The sequence below is a fragment of the Tenrec ecaudatus genome, chromosome 18 (assembly GCF_050624435.1).
Source record: "Tenrec ecaudatus isolate mTenEca1 chromosome 18, mTenEca1.hap1, whole genome shotgun sequence".
Classification (NCBI taxonomy): Eukaryota; Metazoa; Chordata; class Mammalia; order Afrosoricida; family Tenrecidae; genus Tenrec; species Tenrec ecaudatus.
In genome coordinates, this window is record NC_134547.1 from 37821527 (window position 1) to 37838663 (window position 17137).

General features: G+C 42.6%; 1 protein-coding gene across 2 annotated transcripts in view; it reads right to left on the reverse strand.

Annotated features, from left to right (window-relative positions):
- Positions 1-1144: 1144 nt before the first annotated feature.
- Positions 1145-17137, reverse strand: part of N4BP1 (NEDD4 binding protein 1) — a 60804-nt gene continuing 44811 nt past the window's right edge. For both annotated transcript variants that reach the window (XM_075537917.1, XM_075537919.1), the window contains 5 exons: positions 16847-16977; positions 15174-15270; positions 12822-12929; positions 7733-7840; positions 1145-5151 (listed from right to left, as the gene is read on the reverse strand). In XM_075537917.1, coding sequence (XP_075394032.1) covers positions 4803-5151; positions 7733-7840; positions 12822-12929; positions 15174-15270; positions 16847-16977 — 793 coding nt within the window. In that variant the 3' untranslated portion in view covers positions 1145-4802. The remainder of the gene's footprint in view (positions 5152-7732; positions 7841-12821; positions 12930-15173; positions 15271-16846; positions 16978-17137) is intronic.

Sequence of the window (17137 nt, forward strand, 5' to 3'; positions counted from 1 at the left end):
CTGAACCTTCGTAATGCCACGACCCTTTAATATCATTCCTCATGTTGTGGTGACTCCAACCATAAAATTATTTTTGTTGCTACTTCATAACTCTAATTTTGCTACTGTTATGAATAAGGAGACCCCTGTGAAAGGGTCATTCGATCCCCAAAGGGGTCACGACCCACAGGTTGAGAACTGCCGTTCTAAATGGCTGGAGAGATTCTTTGTCCAACTAGGAACTGAGAGAATGTAAGCCCTTACCCTCAGAGGAAGCAGGGGTGCTGGGAAGGAGAAGCGGCAGCAGGAAATTGCTGACTGGAGGTGGCTGCGGTTCTCTGAGGTGAAGAGAAGGCCCAAGTGACTAGAAATTCGGGTTCTTATGCTATATTCTGACTGGTATGGGCACGTCTAAAGTTCCATTTGCATATGGCTTTGAGGTCTTTCTAAAGATTAGATGGAGTACATATAATCTCAAAGTCCTTAGTAATATACATTTTACCCAAGACTCTTGATTTCAGGGGACATACTCCCATGTGGTTTCCGAGGCTGCCGTCTTTACAGAAGCGGACTGCCCTCTTTCTCCCATCGAGTGGTTGGTGGGTTTGCCTGTCTCATTGGGGCTCTTCCCAACTCACTGAAGCAGAAGGGGAAGTGTGCCACAGTGCTGGGGCATCTAGGCACCGTTGAACTTCCATAACAGGAACCCAGAATTCAGATGCCACCAGAAGCAATCTCTCACGTTTCTGCTTTCTATCACAGGCCAGTTCCCATTAATGGCAGGAAGCAGCTTCTAGCAGATCTGGGCTTGACAGCCCACATTTCCCACAGCCAGAGGGACAGAAAAATCCCAAAGGAACAACTCTCGATTGCCCCAGCTTGGGCCAAGGGCCCACCCCTGACCAACCTCTGGTCAGGAAGCTCAAGAACAGTGACTGGCTTTGCCAGCAGCCATGGCCTATTCCTGAAAACATTTGGCTCAGGTGGTATACGTTGGAGCCTTGGAGCCTTTCACAGAAGAGAGTGGAGAGAGGCAGACACCCACCTCAAGTCGACTACAGCAGAGCTAAGGGATCCCTGAGCACAGTGACAGAAAATTTGATTGCTGATGGTCTTACTGGGCAGGGCTAACAGATGCTGCAGTCAAGAAAGCGCTGTGCTTGAATTCAATTGAACAAATGTTTATTGAGCACCTATAAAGTGCAAGGCACTGTGCTAGGTGCCATGAGAAATACAAAGAGCAATCACAGACAGTCCTGCCCTCAAGGAGCTCACAGTCTAGAAAGAGAGATAAAACACAGAACACAATCAGCTGCAATGACAGAAGCCCAGGTGGCCTGTGCTGAAAGTGGGACACAAAGTGCTGTGGGGTCACAGAACACCACGGATTGCTTCAGGTTAAAGGGACCAGGCGAGGATACAGAGGACTCAGGGATGGGTCTCTGCAAGAGAAAGGGCCACTGTGGGGAAGCCTGTGGCTGTACTGGAATGACTGGGTGGAGCTATCCAAAGTGGACAGTCCCTTATGGGCGTGAAGGCAGACTATCATGGCACAAGACTCATGGAAGATTGAACTTGATGTGCTGGCTAAACAAGTCACAGCTCACTGGGTCAGAAATGTGTTTCTGGACGGCAGACCTGACAGCACTGTGGAGTCTGGGGTGGGTGGGGAGAACGACTAATGCTCAAAAGTATGCTTTCAGAACACGACTGGTTCGACAAGGAAGGCTTCTAGGGACTTTACTGTGTAGGCGGGAACGGGAGGGAGGGACAGGTGCAGGCCAGACTCTGAGGGCTGACGCCGGGACTCCACAGGCTTCCTCGTCTGAGCTGGGAACACATTCCTGGAGGGCGGGGCTAGCATGAGCATAGCAGTCGCTGTAAAGGGCTACTGTATAACGTTAGGAAACAGGAGGACAGCGAAGACTTTCTCACAATGTGGCCCGCGCGCCACCGCAAGGAACTTACTGGGGTTGCAGATCTCCAGGTAAGGAATTGTATAGAACTCTCTCTTGGAAACCTGCTTTTTAGCAAAACCTCCTACCACCCAAGAGTCCCACAGGTAGACTGACTGACAGAAAAAGGTGCCAAGGATTGGGCTTGAGGTTAGAGGGGAGGCAGGAAGGACCTCTAGTACTGAGGGGAGGTGTCAACTGCTGTCCTTGGTGCATGTGAGTGCTGAGATAAAAAGACAGGGGCTCTGACCGGACACTGGTGACCTTTCCTCAGGGTGGGGCAGTCAGGCCTGTAAACTGGGCAGTGAAGGAAGTGGTAAAATGAACAGAGCTGATTCTTCGGGGGGGGGGGGGAGGATATCAAGCTTTGTTTTTGTTGTTAGAGATACATCATATGTGTTTTTCTCTTTTAAGGTCACAGTGAGATGTTTTAGGTCAAAGTCTATTTTTTTATATGGGTCCTACAACCAGCGAGTACAACCTGTTTCAGAAGAGAACGCAAGCAACGAGTCTTTCCTAAGAATCTAAATTTTAAAGTAATGAAACATTTTAAAACAAAACATAAATTTTAGGCAAAGGCCATGATAGAAGGTACTTCGCTTCTGTCCATCACACATTTGAGAAGGGATTACTATTTTTAAAAATTAGATGCAAGCCTGGCTTGTTTTGTTTTTGAAAAATCTGAATAACTTGGAAAATATAGGGCAGGATAATGGAGAGGTAGATGCTGAGCTGACAACACACTTACCAGGAGCTGAGAGATGGACTTGGGGACACAGGGGAGGATGGGCAATGACAAGGAAGTGCAGGAGGGCAGGGGGAGGGGGCGAGGAGGGAGTGTGAAGAACTCCCAAAGGAAAGGTGTGTCAGGAGGCTGGCTAGGGTCTGAGGCGAGAAAGGGCTTGGCTCATCTTCAGGTGCTGAGAGCTGCAGCTACTGTGGTTGGCCACAGTGGGTACTGAGGGGCTGTATGGTCACCATGGAGCCCTCTTTTATATGCCACTGGTGCCCCCTCCTTCTCGGGGAGCAGCAGCAGGCACCGGCGACAGCTCCACCGGCTGGGCGGCTTGTCTACTGAGCGAAGGCGGCCCTCTCCCTAGCCCGCTTCACAAGGCGGCCAGGAGATCCAGGGCGGGGAGTCACTGTCCATCAAAGCTGGATGGTTCGTTACATACAAAATGAAGGAGCATCATGGTTGGTACCACAGACACATTATTATTTCATCTCAATACTGAGCCTACTGTTGAAAGGAGGCTGAGAGCAGGCAGTATTACAATGGACTAAATTTGATCACACACAAGACTGTCGAGTATAATTTGAAATAAGAATGGATTTTCTGTACTTCTCCCACGTGCTCTCCTGCATCTTTCCTTACCACACTAGAGAATGAGGAAGGGAGTAGGTAGGGAGATCTCCCAGAGACCATACTAAGAACCCAAAGGTGCTGAGCCAAAACAAAACAAACCCCCTCACCCCTCGCCCTTATCAGTCCCACCTAGCAACAGAAGCTCAGCTCACTTTTAGACAGCTCTGGGCCCCAGACTTTGGCAGGCAAGGTGAGACTCCTGTTGTCTCTTCGTGAAGCAGGAGAAATACTAGATTGGCAAGGCTGTGGGAAAACTCAATCAGGAAAGGCACAGAGTTCTTGTGCTCCACCTCCACTGTGCCTTGAAAATCTGACACATATCAGAGGTGGTAACACTGACTGAAGTTGCCTCCTTGGCTGCCGGAAATCTTCTACCTCCATGTGAGTAGCTGAGGATGGGTGAGTTGAACAACATGCCCCTACGAGACATCTGGGAAAAACTCACAGAAAGGTATGCTTGGGAGAGAGGATACTACAGACAAACACAAGGAAAAATAAATACAAGGACTCTAAAGTCCCCAAGTGACTTATGGATTTGGTCATTCTTGGGAATTTGGGGGATGGGGGGTGGGTATTGATAAAGCTATGCTCAGTCCACATCAGGGCACTATTTCCCGTGGCTGTGGACAATGCGGCAACGATGGGACTCTTCACAAGTTCCTTGTGCCCTACCTTGCCTTCTTAGGCAAAAACATTGCCTCCAGGCCAGGTCAGGGGCCAGGCCTGGCAAGGGCATTCACATACTGGATGGAGAGTATGGCCCAGCGGGGTCTCTCCACAGCAGTGGACCCGGGCCTGTCTGGTGAATACATCAGGCATCAGTTCCCTCTTCTCTGCTGTGTGAGGGTGGGGATGAGGGCTAGATGAGCTAAAATATCTCGTCGCCCTGATTTTCTGCAGCCAACCTTTGCCTTGGTCATTAAAAATGAGTAAGCACAAAGTGCCATCTAGTGGCACTACTGGTTCACTCACATAAATGCCTCCCAAGTGTAAAATCCCCCAAGGGCAACCCAAGACTAATTGCTCACAGGGGAGGGGCAGAGGGGCACACTTCATGTTAATGGACTGATAGATCATCGCAAGAAAATATACTTTAAAAGGTCTTTCCTTAAGAAAGAAACTTTTTAAAAAATATTTATTTAGAAAGGCTAATCTTACCCATTTGTCAATATCTTCAGCTTTCAGGAAAATAGTTTAAAAAACATAAAAATACGCTCGAGAAGAAACTGCTATTAAACAATTCTGAGCAGGCAGAAATTGTACTTTCCTTTTACAGAAAATGGTACATCTGTAACAGCAGCATCATTTATGTGTAGAAAACAGCTGGCTTGGAAACCCCAGTTTCTTTGACACGTGGTCGTTTTTCTATAACCTCAATAGCACTTTACCAGGAAGTGGGTGTCTTCACATTATGCTGCTCCTCGTCAGGTATAGACAGACGGTGGCCTGCGTCGCCCCGTCAGCCCTGAGCGCTAACTTCTCAAGACCAGCACAGCACCCCTTCAATCCAACACCATGGCAGAGAGTGCATTCAGGTCTTTCATGTACGGGTGGGCCGCCAAAATGTGGTCGATTTTCAGTCTTTGCTCAGAATCAGGGAAGATCTTCAGAAGGGCTTCCCTCAGTTCGCTGGTTTCTGCAGATGATCTCTGGGTCGGCATGGAGAGATTCTGTTGTATATTTGGAAGGAGGGGAAAGCGGGGCTGCTGAGGAAGCCAGTGGCTTGGAAGGGCTCCTTGAATCCGGGCTGGAGGCTGGTGGCTGGTGCTGGCTGCTGGGGCTCCAGGGACTCTGAAGCTGGGGTCAAACATGCCTACATTAGGCAGGGCATTGAGTAGGGGCTGCATACCTCTGTGAATCAAAGGGAGTGCTGGTAAGTCGGGTGATAAAGATGCATGAGAAAGACTTTTAACAAATCTGCTCACCTTGAGCCAACTACAAGAAAAGTGTGAGGTGCCGGTATTGGATGCCCATGGAAGGGACTGCAAAGGAGTAACTGTCACCAACTCTAGAAAGAGAAGGGATGGCAGCTCTTTCTAAGCTGGTCCGTGAGGCTGGGCCACAGGCCTTAATGTGCGCACACAGGCCTCAGGTGTCAAAGTTCATCAGAGGACTCCCAAGTAAAGATGGTCGAAAGAAAAAATGGGACAACCAGCAGCTGTTTAAAAATGGCTGGCATTTTCAGTGAGGAGGGACTAAGATGACCTTTGAAATGAATTCCTCACCTCTAGAAGACAAATCAGATTTCAAGGAGAAATGAGTCCCAAGACTATGGAACAAAAATCTCACGGTCTCTTCTGCAGAAAATTCCTCGGGAGATAAAAACCCATTCCTGCAATCATCCTGCAACTCTCAGAGGACCCTGCTACACGCAGGCATGATTATGTATAAAGTTTCACTGCCTTAAAAGGCTGCTCATTTGTGTCTTCCTCCCAATGTAAATCCCCCTAACTATCCAGGCAAACGTTTGCTGGTAAATGAAGTTCAGTGTGGTTTGGGATAAAGGACCTCGCACTAGGTTATTAAGTATCACTTTCTGATTAAGTATCTAAGATAGTTTAGGTAACCGTTTCTGTCACCCGAGAATTCTGAAAATAGAACCAATGACTAGCAATGTGCTTTTATAAATGAGACATTGAAAAAAATGAACACAAAATACCCTCCAAACTAAAAAATAAAACAAAGAAAACCTCAATTATCAATCAATTCCAGGAAATAAGCAATAATGCCTTCTCAGTTCAATGGTGATAGGAAGTAAAGGAACGGTTCTCCCAAGTATTAATACATTAATATACACATAGCGTACTCCAGTTAGATGCCTTTGACAATAAACATAACACGATATTCATAAACATCAACACACCCAAGAGATATTTGCTAAGTGACCACCCAGTTTGAAAAGCTGTCTTTTTATCAGAAGACACATTCCATCCCTTTTCCTCTCTAGAATTACAAGAACAGGGACTCACAATGACGGTTTGGTCTTTTGGGGGACTTGCTTGATTAGCTTCCGTATACTTTATACCATTACTTAGTTTAAAGCTTTTAATTTTTAAAAACAAAATGCCATTTATAGTTTTCAGAAACACAGAAAAAAGTTCCACTGGGCGGAGCTTTCATACACTAGGTGAGCATCGAGCTACTGGCTCTGAGCGCACCCAGTGGCATCACCTGGGAAGGTTCTCTCTGGTCACAGTGGATTTTTTCTGTAAAAGCAGTTTCACTCAAACCTCGTTTTTTATGATGGCCAATTTAAGAAAACAGTGTGAGGCTATGAAATTTTGTTTCCTGCTTGGGAATAATGCTGCAGAAACTGTTGTGGTGTCGAACACAGTTTACAAGGGCAGCACCATGGGAAAAATCAAGTGTACGAATGGCTTTCTCATTTCAAAACAGGTGAAATATCGATTGATGACAAACCTCATTCTGGACATCTGTCAACTTCCCAAACAGATGAAAATATTGACAAAATTTGTGTACCAGTGTTCAAAGACCAACAACGGACCACTAAAGAGATGGGGAAGTTATCTGGCCTATCTTGGAGCTCAATCCAGCAAATTTTAACAAGATTTAGGAATGAGAAAGGCAGTTTTGAAATTTGAGCCTTAGGTTCTGACTGACCAGAAAAAGTGTCAACTGGAAACATGCCTTGCTATGAAAGAACAGCTCTGAAATGACCCAGGCATTTTCCCAGTCATTCCTGGTGAGGAGACATGGTGCTGTTCTTCTGACCCCGAAAGCCAACATCAATTAAGACAGTGGAAGAGCCATCAACATCTCTCCCCAGAAAAGCTCGTGAAGTGAAATCCAAGATCAAGATGGTGCTCATTGGTTTTTTGGATGTGAGGGGCATAGTACATTTGGAATTTGTTCCACCATGTCAGACTGTAAATCAAGTGTTCTCGTATTTAGAGGTTCTGAAAAGATTGCCTAACCATGTGGGACACAAACAGGCCTGATTTGTGGGAGACAGGGAACTGGTCTTGCCACCAGGACAATGCACCTGCTCATGCAGCCATCTCAGTGCTGCCCGTTTTTGGCAAAAAAAAACCCAGCATGCCTTTCTTACCCCACGCACCTTACTCACCTGACCTTGCTCCGTGCAACTTCTTTTTGTTTCTGTGAATGAAGAGGGACATGAAAGGACAGCAATTTGAAGACATAGAAGAGGTGAAGAAAAAACATGAGGGAGGTGCTGTCAACCATCCAAACAGATGAGTTTGAAAAATGTTTCCAAGAATGGAATTTCAGCTTTGACAAATGTATTAAGTGTAATGGAGAGCACTTTGAAGGTGACAGGGTTCTTTTGTAAAAAAAAAAAAAAAAAATTACATACATAGCTTTGAAAAAAATTCCAGTTTTTTGAGTACTCCCTTATACAAACAAATTGATTAAAGTATACTTATAAATACAATCTGAAAAAGGCAAATACCTAAGGAAGACATCTTTCTGAAGAAATTCTTCTAATCGAGGTCCACTTCTTCCCAGGGGATCATCAGGAACCATAAATATGTCCCCCACAAAAGTATACTGAAGCAACCTACAACACAGAGAGTATTTACAGTGCTGGAGAGAGTAGAGTCCTCAACTGCTTCATGAACAGAGAAGAAATGTCTCATAATGGGTATCGAATCCCAAAGCAATGTCTGCTTGCAATTTCTGGGGCTGTATACTTGTTTTAAAGAGCAAAAACAAAAACAAATGAAAAACCTCTAAGTTTTTCTTTCTTCTGGACACGAATACAATAGAGTAAGAAACTAGATGGGCTGGCTCTCACATGCCTTATAGCATCTTTCAGATATTTTTCTTGTTAAACAGCTTCTTTTTATAGAACATTCTCAACTTAACCCAAGAATTTAAAAAAGTTTTATTGATAAAAAATTCACATATCATAACTTCCATAGCGAAGTCGCTTCTAAAAAGAATTGTATATACATGATCACAATCCGTTCTAGCTGTCCTCCCTTCCATAACCATTATTTGCTCCTTAATTCTCCCCTCCCCGTCCCCTTAAATCATTGCATCAGTTATTGTCTCTATGCATTCATTCTTTCTGTGCTTCATAAACTAGAAAACCTAACAGAAAAACAGAACAAAACAAAATGAAAATAATAATATAAAGAGTAAGAAATAAAAGACCATCAGCAATATTTTTAAAGGCCAGGGAAGAAATTTCTGTCAGGACACAAGCAACAAATATTTAAACCTAGAGCACATTCAGGTTGGGTCAAGAAGGAGGTCATCTGACCAGGTAGCATACGATACTGTAGTTCCCGCCACTGTAATCAAGTTTACAAGACTCTCCTCATAGCAAAGCTGTTCCCATCCCTTGGCATGGCCAGAAGGGAACTGTCTGAGGCTTACTCTGTCTAGACACTCTGCAGAGGGATTCTGGACTCTCACGATCCTCCATAGCCTTTTAAAAATTTGGTTACAAAGCAGCAATGATTGTCAGGTAAGGACACAGCGCTTGCTATGATGAAGTTGGTAATGAATGTGCCTGTAAGCGAACTCACTGAAGACAACCTTTTACAAAAAGGAAAAGAATACGGTAGGCGAGCAGGCACACTCGTCAAGTCTGGAGAAAGTGCAAGCCAAAGAATAGACCACGTGCCTGGACTGCTGCCAAGGCCTCCATTTCTGATTGGCTTTGATGAATTTCCAAGTCATGAGTTGATTTGATTGCCCTGCTTAGTGGAATTTAAATCCTCTGTGCACACTAGCGGTGATAATGTCCAATAACACTGAACAACAGAAATATGTCCCAGAAGACGGTTGTTAGTTGCTGTCGAGTCTGTTAGAACTAAGTAGGACAGAGAAAGACTTCTCCAAAGCATTTTCAAGGCTATGATCTTTCAGAAGATGACTATCAAGGCCTGTCTTCCAAGAGGCCTCTAGGTGGGCTTGAACCGCCAATCTTTCAGTTGTAGTCTACGCTGAACCATGTGTGCCACTCAACCACATGATCCTAAGACAATTAATGCATGGTTAAGTATGTCCAGAAAGTAAACCACCAATTATCAGTTTAATTATCAACCTCAGCTTCTCAAAAGCTTTTGATCAAAATGTATATGGTAATTAAACCTGAGGTGGGTATTTATAGATGAAAACTGTACCCCCAAAATCTAATAATTTAGCAAATTGTCTTTGTACAGGTTTCACATGGACACACTTTAAATGCCCTAGAATTCTCATTTTGGGGGCAGTTATCCATAACTTGTCATGGTCCTCCTGTCAAATGGCTTTTCATAATCAATGGAACAAAGGCAAGTACCTTTCTGGTATTCTCTGCTTTAAGCCAAGATGTATCTGGTGTCAGCAAAGTTATTCCTTTTTCTACATCCTCTTCTGAATCCAGCTTGAAGTTCTGGCAGTTCTATGTAGATCTACAGTTGCAGCTGTTTTTAAATTATCTTCAGCAAAATATTACTTGTACGTGTTATCACTGGGGTTGCTTGATAATTTCTGCATTCTGTTGGGTCACTTTTCTTTGGAATGGGTACAGATAAGGGTTCCTTCTAGTTGATTGGCCAGGGAGTTGTCTTCCACATTTCTTGGCAGACTTGTGAGTATCCCAATGCTGTACTAATTTGTTGAAACCTTTCAATTGGTATTCCACCAATCCCTCGAGCCTTTTTCAGCACTGCAGCTTGAACTTCTCCCTTGGTTCTTAATCACACTTACTTATTTTTATAATGAGTAATTAAGCCAAGAGGATGGAGTATACGAAGAATATGCTGCCAGGATTAGAGGGTGGTTCACTAACAACCTGGCCTATGCAATGACAGAACTCTTGCTGAAAGTGAACTTGAAGGACTTACTGAGGAAGGTCCAAGACTACAGTCTTCAATATGGGGCACATCTTTACATAAAGAAAACAGAAGTTCTAGCAACTACACGAATACACATCACAATAAACAAAGAAAAAGACTGCTGTGCAGGACTTCGTTCTACTTGGATCCCATGCGAACACCCATGGGAACAAACAGCCGTCAAGAAATACAATGACTGGAAGAACACACCAGCCTGAGTGAGCGAGTGGTCCCAAAGGGATCAGTTACCAGGCATCAAAGAGCAAAAAATCATATCATTGACTGCACACCTCCATGATAGGATCGCTGAAGACAAATGGGTGCATAAGCAAATGTGGTGAAGAAAGCTGATGGTGCCCGGCTATCAAAAGAGATAGTGTCTGGGGTCTTAAAGGCTTGAAGGTGAACAAGCGGCCATCTAGCTCAGAAGCAAATAAGCCCACATGGAAGAAGCACACCGGCCAGTGCGATCACGAGGTGCCCAAGGGACCAGGTATAAGGCATCATGCAAAAAAAAAAAAAAGATATAAGTGTGTGTATGTATGTGTATATATATATATGCATGTATATATATGTATATATATATCATATTAAATGAAGGGGGAAGTGCAGAGTGGAGACCCAAGGCCCAAGTGTCGACCAATGGAGATCCCCTCATAGAGGGGTTTAGGAGAGGAGATGGGTTAATTATGGTGTGAGGTAGTATCGATGAAGAACACAGCTTTCCCCCGGATCCTGGATGCTTCCTCCCCCCAACTACCATGATCCGAATTCTACCTTGTAGGGCTGGATAGGACAGAGGCTGTACACTGGTGAACATGGGGGTTGGAGGTACAGGGAATCCAGGGTGGATGATACCTTCAGGACCAAGGGTGTGAGGGACGATGCTGGGAGAGTGGAGGGTGAGTGGGTTGGAAAGGGGGAACTGATTACAAGGATCCACATGTGACCTCTTCCCTGGGAGAGGGACAGTAGAGAAGGGGGGAAGGGAGACTCCGGATAGGGCAAGATATGACAAAACAACGATGTATAAATTACCAAGGGCATATGAGGGAGGGGGGAAGGGGGAGGGAGGAGGGGAAAAAAAAGAGGACCTGATGCAAGGGGCTTAAGTGGAGAGCAAATGCCTTGAGAATGATTGGGGCAGGGAATGTATGGATGTGCTTTATACAATTGATGTATGTATATGTATGGATTGTGGTAAGAGTTGTATGAGTCCCTAATAAAATGTAAAAGAAGAAAAGAGAAAAAAATGATTAGGGCAAAGACTGTACAGATGTGCTTTATACAATTGATGTATGTATATATATGAACTGTGAAAAGAATTGTATGAGCCCCAATAAATTGTTAAAATTAAAAAAAAAAGAATTGGAAAAAAAAAAAAGAAAGAAAAATTAATAAATAATTAAAAAAAAAAAAAGAAATACAATGACTACTGCACGGGAGCACCTGTCACAGAAGGTCTCTTTATGTAAAGTGTTCAGAAGCAAATACGTCATTTTGACAGTCACAATGTGCCGTGGTATTCTGACTCGGATCCACATGCATGCTAAAGCTGGGCAATGAGAGACCAAAGAAGATATATTGGATATGCCATGGACTGTCAGAAAAATAAACAAATCTATTTCAAAAAAAGTGCAGCCAGAATGCTCCTTTGAAAAGACGATGGCAAGACTTTGCGTCACATACTTTAAATATGTCATCAGGAAGGAGCACAATGCCGGGTAAAACGGAAAAGAAGTGGAGAAGAGAAGCCCTCGACAAGAGATAGTGGCTGCAGTGACTGTGTGGACAGCACAAGATTTAGATACATGTTCTCCTGTCGTGGATATGAGTTTGCTGTGAGCTGAACCAACTCAATGGCACCTACCACCACCACCACCAGCACCACTAACCAATGTCTTTTGTTTTTGTTAACTAGTCAGGAGATACTTAGTCACAACAAGTCTTCGAAGTAAGTATTTAATAACCATACTGTTTTCAGCATCATCACAAGTTAAAAAATATAGAGCATGAGTGCCAAACTGTTATTTTGCATGACATCCAAACATACTTCAATCACTGAAGAACTAGATACAGAAAAGCACCAAGTATTAGAAAGCAGAGAAGTAGGCCTCAGCAGCACACTGATTTTGGTCCTATCCTCTTGCTGGCATGTCAGTCGTGAGTAAGTCCCGGCCCCACTTGGGTTCTGCTCCATCACGCACAACAGAGTAACGATGTCACAGCAATGTGCCCTTGTTCATGGAAGGCTGCAGCAACTAATCTTTTCAGTCAGAGTGGAATTAAGCTCGTTTCCAATGGTTGATCTTTCATAAGTATATCCTCAGGCCTTTCTCCAAGGTGAATCTGGGTGGACTTGAACCTTCAAACTGTTGGTTAGCAGCGGAATACATTAAATGTTTGTACTGCTTAGGGACTATCATCTGCAGATAGCCTGGTGTTAACAGAACATATCCCAGTGTCTAGTACCTGTTTTAAAAACCTGAAAACAACTCAACACCTAAAAAGTTCACAAAGCACTTGCTGGCTTTTCCTTCTTTCTGCTGTGCTCTCCCACTTATTCAGAGGGGCCAACCACCCCATGGACTAGAAACACATTTTGGTTTGGAGATAATTAAGCCCCCTTTACTGTGGGTCCAAAGTGGACTAAATGAAAACAAACAACAACATAGCATTCTTTACTGAAGACAAAGAAGAAAATATTACCTTTTTGTAATAATTTCTCTCCAAGAGACGGACTCGGTCACAAATTCTCTGAAGTTATCGTTTGTTACAATTATGCCACCAGTTTTGTCTGCTAAGTGTAGAAGGAACCTGTGATAATATAAAAGAGGTTACGATCCCCAGCTTAAAGAAGCGGTGTTACAAGAAAATAAAGATTTCCTCTTCATAAGAAAAGCCTCAAAGAATTTAACTGTTAGGGAGCAGAAAAGTTATGTGCCTGCCAGCTGAGGATCAATCAGAGAAGTTGACTAGCTCTGAGATTTATTTGTATGGTGATCAAAGGAGGACTTATCTAATTTTCCTTGATGATCTCAGCTATAAGGTATGCAATTTTCTGGAAACATCTATTATTAATAAATAGTAGTAATAAGATGATAGCGGCAAAGCTGATGGCCTATGAGATTCCATCCAGTTTTTAATTGCTAGACTTTTAGTTCTCTGACTCTTCTTTTTCTTTCTTGAAGTTCATAGGTTCACGTTTTCTGATCTGACTTAAGAGTCATTTAAATACATTTATTAAAAAAGTACATGGTGAAAAGGGCAAGAAATAAGCATTAAAGAAATCCTATTCTGCCGCTGGAAATTATTCATGTTCAAACTCCTTTAATGAATAAGAAATATGTGGGGCCAAGAAGAATTTTATCCCCATCTCCTGAAGGCAATGTAGACAAAGAGAATAGAACAATAAATTAAACGTATCTGCGAAGCATAAGCAATCTATTTTATTGCCAATAGTGAATACTCAAAATGGGATTAAAAATAAACTTCATTACTTTTAGATATTAGTATACCTTGCAAATCAATAAGAGTTAGCTCCTTGGATTTACTAATGAACATTTTACAAGTAATTTCTAAGTGCCTGTGAATTCAAATTCTGCTTGTATGAGAGTGATTTTTCATGAGCTCAGAAGCCACGCTGCTTTTCCAGCTGAGTACTAAGGGTTCCTACCAAGGGTATCAGGGTCGTGGAGCAAAAAGTGCCTTCCTACTCCTGCCTCGTGGTACCTCGCTGATCCCTTCTCTCTCTACTTCTACCCACACTGCTTTTTCATGTCTCCTCCCTGATTCTCCCTATCAGATATTGTCTCATACCAACCTGGAGAACAAGGGCTATGAGACAAGAAAGCCTTTTGGACTTTTTGCTGAATAAATGTCTGTTGCCATCTCAAGTTTCTCTTCACACCAAAGCCCTGTTATCTTTGATCCATTCAACTATAATTCACAGCATGGGTCATAAGCAAAATACTTTGATTTCTCTTAGTGGTGGTGCACTTGGACACTGAACAGAAACACGACAAGTGCTGTGATAATAAACATTATTTTTAAAAGGCCAAATGATAATAAATGGAAAAATGAACGTGAAGGACAGAATAAGCTGTCACCATTTATGTTCCCATAAGCCAAGAGACTTGCTATCCTTTATTTCACACAACTGGAAGATTGTATGATGGGTGCTAGTGCTATGAGTGAAGTCTTGAATGTCTTTACTCAACCATAGCAACACTCCCCACTTTTAGTTGTGTGCCCACCTCTAGAGCACACATTCCTTAAAGGTGGGCATACGCCTGCATCACATGTCCTTGGAAATTGGCTCTGCACTTTGGACGTGGCTGTAAAATTTTTAGGGGAAAAAAGTAGTGAGTGCAGACTAAATCTTGTTTTCTCAAATACACTAGCACTTGCTTTCTAATCTAAGAAAGGCAGCTTGCTCCTACCATGCCAGGGTTGGCTGGGTTCATCTTCTATTATGCAGAGGTAACATTGAGCACCCAACCCTTACAATAATAGACTAAGTCACAGACCAAAACTAAACCAGGAGGTAGATAAAGTTGGAAAACCACTCCACACACCCCTGCCACCCCTGAACTTTATTTTATTTAGCATGGGTTCCCAGACCAAGGATAAACTATCTTACTCCCTTTGCTGAGTTGTTCAGCATCATAGCAACGCACATGCCCCGGCTGATACATGATTGGTGGTTATGCACGAGACTGAAAATCACTCTTGAGGTTGCAACATGGAGACAAGATAGACCAAAATACAAGTATTATTTTTCACATGCACAAAAAAAGACAGTATCTGCATTTATTTATAGATTCTTGACTATGTCTTATTAAAATACAAAAAAATCAACAGTTTTTGGTGTTCCTAAATTCATACCATCGTTGAACAGTCCTCATGATCTAAAATTTAAAATCCTCAAACCTTGTATCAGTGAATCCTTTAAAAGCATACCCCCTGCCCCAAAGTGTCGGTTTAGATAGACAACAATGCCCACTGGTTGGCTCCTTATCACTCCACACCCACCTTAAAAAAAGAAATAACCTTTCATACCTATCATCATGCGAAGCAATTCTTTCTCCAAAGACCATCCGTGCAGGTGTTAAAGATAATATTCCAAGTTCCTGGAGCTGGGTTAAGAAGTGTTGTTCTGTTCATGGAATAAGGTAAACAGACATTCAAAATCAAGCTAATTCCCCAGACAATTAACTAAATGAAAGTACACCCAAATGATTCACCTAGTGAGATATGAAAAGTCCTTTTCTCTATCAACTTGAGAAGACTCAATTTTACTATCTCACTGGGAAGGGGGAGGGGGTGTGAATTAAGACTCATACTAAGGCAAATGAAATGCCTAATTTTGCCTATTTGTAAAAATATAAGTAGGTTCAATTCACTTCCTTCTTAAATGAAGAAAACCATAGACGTACATTTAATAAGCCCAAGCATCAAGAACTCTTTCGAAGCCCTACTAAGAAAAAACGAAGTAGAGAACAAAGAGAAGACAGGGTGGGAACAGGACAGAGTAACCGAACCAGAGGCAGTGGGAGGAGCAACCTGCTTAAGCCCATTACAAGAAAGGCTGCCTTAGTCCTTATTCCAAACGTGTAAAAATCTCCCTTTAGCTTACTTGCTATCCAACCCAGGTTAGTTTATCTGTACACATATTTACTGATTTTCACGGAGGTGAGTAGTGCCAAAGAAGAAAAAGAGGCCAAGACAAAACTAAAGAAAAGCAGTAAGGGCAAAAAGAAGCTAAAGGTCTGTAATTCCTGCACCAGCACTCCCTACGCCAGGACTCACTACTGATGTAAGCAAAAATATTCAAATGACTGTCTTATTTCCCTGACCTAGACAGCAGATAGGGAGCCCTGGTAGCCTCAGAAATTCATCCTGTTCTATAGGATTGTTATGAGTCAGCATCAACTAGGTGGCAATGTGTTATATAGAACATATGAAATGCAAGACTCAGAAATCCAGTTGCAAAAATAACTACAGTAAATGAGTGGATTTGTCCGATTTCTCAGGTACTTTTTATTAGGACAAATACCTTTCTACAGTATTTGGATGAATTTGGAAAATTTGGCTTCACCTTTTATACCTCATTAATGACTAAGCTTCATTTGCTGTTTAGTGTGCTGGGTGAGTATCTCCTAATCACGGCAACATATTGAATTGCCTGGCATAGTCTTCTCATGACCTACGAAACAAATATCCAGTGCATGCTGTCAAACAGACCACCAAACTGACAAGTCAAAAGATATTTACCTGAGGATATCAAGAGACCATATAAAAAAAAAACACTAAACATTTCTTATGCTCTAACGGTCTTTTCAATTGATGCGTTACAGTTCCGATGAGCTTTAATATACTGGTGAAAAACATCAAAGAAATCAAAGCACGCGGGGAGGGAGGGGGGGAAAAAAGAGGACCTGATGGAAACGGCTTAAGTGGAGAGCAAATGCTTTGAGAATGATTGGGGCAGGGAATGTGCAGATGTGCTTTATACAATTGATGTATGTATATGTATGGATTGTGATAAGAGTTGTATGAGCCCCTAATAAAATGTTTGAAAAAAAAAAAGAAATCAAAGCACAGAGACTTAAAAATAATTTTTAAAATAAGTATGTTGGTACATGGCTGGATTCTAAGTATTATGTGTTGTAATTATAATCCAGTTCAGTAAACATCTAATTCAGAGATCTGGACAAGCCAGTTGGCCTCACCTGTGACATTAGGATCACGCCTTGTTCTCCACTGAGGGACAAATACAGTGATGTTTCTGTTGCCAAGCTTCCAAAAATATTCAACAGCAATTGCGATTCCACGACAAGAAAAGAACTTTTGTAAACCATGCCTGTATGAAAAGTAAAATTAATTTCAGTTACACATGTTTAAAGCATATTAATTTTCACCAAGAAAAAGTGCAAAGGTAAAATCTACAGATTGGTCAGGAAAGGAAAAACAAAACAATTAAAACATAATATTCTTTTAAAAAATCATTTTATTGGGAGCGC